This window comes from Monopterus albus, unplaced genomic scaffold, assembly GCF_001952655.1.
Source record: "Monopterus albus unplaced genomic scaffold, M_albus_1.0 scaffold199.1, whole genome shotgun sequence".
In the NCBI taxonomy this organism is placed as follows: Eukaryota; Metazoa; Chordata; class Actinopteri; order Synbranchiformes; family Synbranchidae; genus Monopterus; species Monopterus albus.
The window spans coordinates 289647-296018 of record NW_018128079.1 but is presented as its reverse complement, the minus strand read 5'-3'; the positions used below and the strand labels follow the sequence as shown (position 1 = coordinate 296018).

General features: G+C 41.7%; 1 protein-coding gene and 1 long non-coding RNA gene across 2 annotated transcripts in view; one reads left to right on the top strand and one right to left on the bottom strand.

Moving 5' to 3' along the window:
• Positions 1-64: 64 nt before the first annotated feature.
• LOC109970507 (uncharacterized) lies at positions 65-1281 on the top strand. The gene is made up of 4 exons (XR_002276425.1): positions 65-271; positions 648-707; positions 888-937; positions 1182-1281. It is a non-coding gene; the product is annotated as an uncharacterized LOC109970507 (long non-coding RNA).
• A 2159-nt stretch (positions 1282-3440) lies between these two features.
• The window catches only part of nsrp1 (nuclear speckle splicing regulatory protein 1), a 3717-nt gene continuing 785 nt past the window's right edge, over positions 3441-6372 (bottom strand). Inside the window, exons 2-7 of the mRNA XM_020617989.1 lie at positions 6195-6282; positions 5931-5987; positions 5693-5821; positions 5343-5550; positions 5051-5153; positions 3441-4942 (exon numbers count right to left, since the gene is read on the bottom strand). Of these exons, the coding sequence (XP_020473645.1) occupies positions 4120-4942; positions 5051-5153; positions 5343-5550; positions 5693-5821; positions 5931-5987; positions 6195-6282 (1408 nt within the window). The 3' untranslated portion in view covers positions 3441-4119. The remainder of the gene's footprint in view (positions 4943-5050; positions 5154-5342; positions 5551-5692; positions 5822-5930; positions 5988-6194; positions 6283-6372) is intronic.

Sequence of the window (6372 nt, the reverse complement as noted above, 5' to 3'; positions counted from 1 at the left end):
TGCAAGTGAGTTTGCATTTTCTGTCATAAAACTGACTGCTTCTGTTGTGATGAAATCTAAACTGAAATAGCTGGAATTACCGGCAGATTGTTCAGTGGTGATTACTAGTTTTCTGAACACAAAATAACAATAACATCCTGTCTAAAATGGACAATCAGTGTTTGGTTTTCACCATTATGAATTTTGTCCTTGTTTCTCGAGGTTGAACTGCTAAAAGAAGCTACTTAAAGAAATTAATCTGTTCTTATGGAGTGGAAGCTACACATCTAGAGTAAGTTCATTTTGATTTTACAGTCAGCAGGGCTTTTTAGAAGCTTTCATACAGTGAAAAGACTGTGCTTGGTTGACTAAAAAGCTGGTTTGCCCAGAGGTACATGAATCCCAGAGGCAGCGTTGACAATGATGAAAACCTGGAATAGGAAGTGCCGTCAGATGCGACAACTGACGATTGTTTCAAATCCACTCTTTTGAGTCATTAACGCTGTTTTTCTGAGGTTTCTTTTAGGGATGGGCACTGATTTTCAAATATTCCACTACTCAAAAAATGTTTTAAAAAAAAGTTTTATGTGACTGGCGTGAGACACCATCCCTAGTTTCTTTAAAACTATTTGCCTGTTGTAATATTTTTTTATTTGGTTTTATTAAAGGTGCAACCCTGCCAGTCTGATCCTGTCTCCCAGAGGTCTGCTGTTGATTGAATTTGTCAGGTAGCTTTTAAGCTGTAATCTACAAATAATTGACTATTGTTGTGATGAAACCTAAACTGAAATAGCTGGAATTACCGGCAGATTGTTTAGTGGTGACTCTGTTTTCTGAACACTAAATGGCAGTAACGCACAGTACATGTTAAGGAAATAATGTTGCTGATTAATTTCTTCGTCCTTCAGGGCTGGATCGAGTGGTTGCAGCAAATCTGCAAACATGCCTTGCTTTAAAGGTGAGTTTTCACATGTATATAAACATTCAGTTTAGTGGACTGTTATTCCTCTATAGATTTCCTATTACATAATTCAGACCAATCATGTTATCTGGTATTTGAGCTCAAGAGACTAGTAAACAGGTTTTGTGGTGATTAACCTTAGGTCACATGAAAAGCCAGCCGTGTGTTCAGTGGTGACTTTAGATGAGCAGTTTATTCAACCCATGGTACATTTTCTTATAATTTTGTCTCTTTTCTGCAGATGACAAGAAGACTCATGGGAACTGAACATCGGCCTGATTTACACAGTGTAAAAAGCAGATTGACAAGATGCTTTGTATTAAATATTGTCATCAAAACAGCCTGAAATGAGCCATTTCTTATTGAGCCACCACTTGAAAAGCCAAACCCAAGGTGATGGGCGTTACATAGTTCCACCTGTCCCATAATATAAATGAGGACAAGTGCCAATTACTTATATTTTGCTTTTTGTTGCACAGAGCAAGTTTAACATTATTTAGATCATGATCTCTAATATACTGTATATCGTAATATAATAGATGTTCCGGGTAATCAGTTGAGAAATTGCTGATGGAAAAATATACAGATAGAAACTCTTTCTTATTTTGGGGCTAATATAGGCCCAGAGGCTGGTGCCCACAAGGATATCATTTAATTTTAAGGTGGCAACATGGTTTAAGGTTAGGTTGAGGTTAGGCTTAGGCAAGTAGTGGTTATGGCTAAGGTTAGGATAACTCTATAGGAAATGTAAGTCAATGTAAAGTCCCCACAAGGAATGAAAACATAGCACGTGGGGGAGTTCAGTTAACCTGATTGGGTTTCAGTCTTGACAGATCAACTCTGGGTCTTTAGTGGAAGTGTTACAAAATTCAAAAGCACAAGAAAAACTGTGCAAATTCACTGAACCTTTAAACAGGCAGTAAAGGCCCTGTGGGTGCACCCTTTGCTCAGTATTTAGTAGAAGCACCCTTTTGAGCTAATACAGCCATGAGTCTTTTTGGGAATGATGCAACAAGTTTTTCACACCTGCATTTGGGGATCCTCTGCCATTCCTCCTTGCAGATCCTCTCCAGTTCTGTCAGGTTGGATGGTAAACGTTGGTGGACAGCCATTTTCAGGTCTCTCCAGAGATGCTCAATTGGGTTTAAGTCAGGGCTCTGGCTGGGCCATTCAAGAACAGTCACAGAGTTGTTGTGAAGCCACTCCTTCGTTATTTTAGCTGTGTGCTTAGGGTCATTGTCTTGTTTGAAGGTGAACCTTCGGCCCAGTCTGAGGTCCTGAGCACTCTGGAGAAGGTTTTCGTCCAGGATATCCCTGTACTTGGCCGCATTCATCCTTCCCTCGATTGCAACCAGTCGTCCTGTCCCTGCAGCTGAAAAACACCCCCATAGCATGATGCTGCCACCACCATGCTTCACTGTTGGGACTGTATTGGACAGGTGATGAGCAGTGCCTGGTTTTCTCCACACATACCGCTTAGAATTAAGGCCAACAAGTTCTATCTTGGTCTCATCAGACCAGAGAATCTTATTTCTCACCATCTTGGAGTCCTTCAGGTGTTTTTTAGCAAACTGCATGCGGGCTTTCATGTGTCTTGCACTGAGGAGAGGCTTCCGTTGGGCCACTCTGCCCTAAAGCCCCGACTGGTGGAGGGCTGCAGTGATGGTTGACTTTCTTTGACTTTCTACAACTTTCTCCCATCTCCCGACTGCATCTCTGGAGTTCAGCCACAGTCATCTTTGGGTTCTTCTGTACCTCTCTCACCAAGGCTCTTCTCCCCTGATAGCTCAGTTTGGCCGGACGGCCAGCTCTAGGAAGGGTTCTGGTCGTCCCAAACGTCTTCCATTTAAGGATTATGGAGGCCCCTGTGCTCTTAGGAACCTTAAGTGCAGCAGACATTTTTTTTGTAACCTTGGCCAGATCTGTGCTTTGCCACAATTCTGTCTCTGAGCTCTTCAGGCAGTTCCTTTGACTTCATGATTCTCATTTGCTCTGACATGCACTGTGAGCTGTAGGGTCTTATATAGACAGGTGTGTGGCTTTTCCTAATCACGTCCAATCAGTATAATCAAACACAGCTGGACTCAAATGAAGGTGTAGAACCATCTGAGGGATGATCAGAAGAAATGGACAGCACCTAAGTTAAATATATGAGTGTCACAGCAAAGGGTCTGAATACTTATGACCATGTGATATTTCAGTTTTTCTTTTTTAATAAATCTGCAAAAATGTCAAATTCTGTGTTTTTCTGTCAATATGGGGTGCTGTGTGTACATTGAGGGAAAAAATGAACTTAAATGATTTTAGCATATGGCTGCAATATAACAAAGAGCGAAAAATTTAAGGGGGTCTGAATACTTTCCGTACCCACTGTAAATGAATACCTTCATGAAGGGAGAACATCTTGAACTTGGGTACGATTTAGCTTGTGCAGTTAGTCGTGTTTTTTTTTTTTTTTTGTTTGTTTGTTTTTTTGAGTGCATATTGGTAATACAATATCTGGGTATATGTATGCAGAACTGTGGCTCTTCAGATTGCAGCCAGTCCTTGGTGTCTTCAGCTTTGTTTTCAGCAGTAACTTAAGACAGGTTGGTGTCTTTGGGTGTAGTGTTTTCTGCCTAGTTCATTTATACCTGAAAGTTGTTGACCAGTTTATCATTTATGAGCAGACATCTTCATTCCTGTAGATAAGACTGCAGCACAATCAAGAAACACAAGAAACGTGGGGGCCAGAAATAACTTTTAACTCATCACTGACTACATGAGAAACATACAAAATACCCTCTTCCAAATTAAGCAAAGTAAGTTTTCCTCAATCCTGAATTTAATGATACAAGAGGCTAATATTTACAAGTCAGCATTCTTATTTCACAAATCAACCTATCAAGCCCAAAAAAAATTCACATATCGTCCTTTTCACTCGTCACTAACGACCATAAGCACAGCTCTGTCCACCATGGTGTACGGCGGTTACATGACAAAGTTGGATATATTCAGTATTTTGCACCAGACCTCTACTGTTATATGAAGCAATTAAAAACAATAAGCCATACCGCCATTTGGTTTGGGTGACAGGGCAGGGTTGTATTGATAAAGTGTGTGTTGAGTAGCAGGGTGTGTTGAGAGAAATACGTTCAGTGTGCAGTTCAAAGATGTTTGCATCGTGTGCTGGACACCTCTCAGTCCTCTTCCTTCTCGATGTAGCTCTTACTGGCTGAGCGCGCCATCTGTCTGGCCATGTACCTCTCTCTTGCCGAACTCACAGCCTGATCTGTGCTGCGTTTTGCAAACTTGTTTACCTTATCCTCTGTCTCCTCGCCTTCATTTTCTTTTCTCTGTGCTCCAGCTTCTTCCTTTTCCAGACCTTTGTCTTCCCCCCTCACTGCCTTCTCCTCCTCTGGTTCCTTCCTTCTCTCCTCCTCTGGTTCCTTCCTTCTCTCCTTCTCTTCCTCCCGATCTTTGTCCTTCCACTTGTCTTCAGCTGAATTCCTCTGCTTCTCACTTTCCCCATTCTTATTCCTCTCTTTCTCTTTAGGGCTTCTCTCCCTCTTCCAGTGCCTGTCTTCCCTCTCTGTACCCCCCCTGCCTCTACTTCTGTCATCTTCCCTGCCTCGGTCTCTGTCCCTGTCTTTCTTTCTATCCCTGTCATCTCTTCTTCCACTATATCTGTCATCCTTTTCCCTTCTCTTGTCTCTATCTTTATCCCTCCCTCTGTCTCTATCCCTCTCCCTGTCTCTGTCTAGATGCCTGTGGCTCTTTTTATGTCTGTCTCTCTCCCTCTCTCTCTCTTTTGCCTTATCTTCTTCGCTGCCTGACGAAGGTGACCTCTGTCTGTACTGGCGTTTTGAGTGTGTAGAGCCTGCGCCGGGCTTGATAAACCCAGACTTCTGCTCATGCCCTTCCTCACTGTCGCTGCTTGAGCTTGGAATATTGTCATGGGATGTAGGTGATGGAACAGGTGTAGTCCTCTCTCTGTCCTTTGAAACTGTTGAGGTTTGAGTTCTGTGGAAGCAGAAGCAAAGAAATATAATAAAAGGCTTAGAATAGTTGTCAAAAATGTGAGCACACTTGTGATTGTGGATGAGCAAACAATGCAGAACCGTGACTGACTGGTTTGCTGAGCGATCTGGTATCGCTTCCTCTCCTACAGTCTGATTCAGCAGGTGTCGGTAGAAGCCGCTCAGGTCTTTTTGTTTCTTCACATCCAAAGCAGCTACGCAAACAAACATAATTCAAACAGAAGATTTACATTGTTTCACATGAAGCTGTCTATTTCTTCAAGTCATGCTTGCATCCCTTAAAGGAGGAGAAACTGTACTTCTCCCACAATAAATTTAAGCAAATTAAGGCATCATGCTTAATCTCTACCAACCTAAAGATGATTATAAAGTGTCGGTCTAACCTTCTATCTCTGCCTCTCTCCTCTCTCTCTCCTGCTCTTCCTTCTGCTCCTGCAGTTTTTGCTTGTAGGCGGAGGTGACGTAAGCGTCTTTATCAGCAAACTTCTCTCCCTCTGCCTCTCTTTCCTTCTGGATCTTCCTCTCCTCTCTTCGTTCTTGTTCTTTCTTTCGGTCCTCAACTGCTTTCATTAACTGCTGGATATACTTTGGCTGCCACAAAGAGACGGACAGAAATACAAAAATAAACTAAGTTAATGTTCATGAACAAACTATAGGACACATTTTGCTTTCTCTTCACCAGACCTTAGAACTCAATATCAGCAAAATAGATGCATAACAAAAATGACATTACCTTTTTGTCAGCACCTCCAAGATTTTTTTTGTTGCTCTCATCTCTCTGTTTTTGAATGTCATCATACACTGCATCGTAGTCATATACAGTGCTGTCCTGCTCCAGGGCCTTATGCATCTCCAAACGGGTCTTTAGGCAAAGAGAAGGACAGGCAAACAGGAATGACAGTGTAAGTTTAAAAAAGGCATGGGGGTTAAGTGGCCTCAAATCAAATAGTCATTTTAATTCTTCCTCTCACCTGCTTCATCATCTTCCTTTTGACGGCTTCTTTCTGCAGACTCTCCCCAACTGAGGTCTTATGATCATAACAGTACAAAAACATAAAAATATTCAGCATATTTGAAGGGTCTGCTAAAATGCTTACAGATACCTGGATAATTTTTTTTCCTCCCACAAAAATCATTTGTTTCTTTAATAGTGCAAATACCTGAATCACATGCAGTGACTGATGAATGACAACAGAAACATTACAAAGCCATGTCTACATTGAAGGTATACCCACCTCATCATCTGAGTCATCCCCGAACACTGAGGGTTTTTGTAGATTTGCTGTCTTTCCTCCTTTCTTCTGTGACAAGATCAGCCCGTACCTACAGACAGTAAGGAAGCAAGGCTTCTTAAACCCTGTCCTTAATAAAAGTCCTATTTAAACGTATTTCACATGTTCATGTTATGTACAT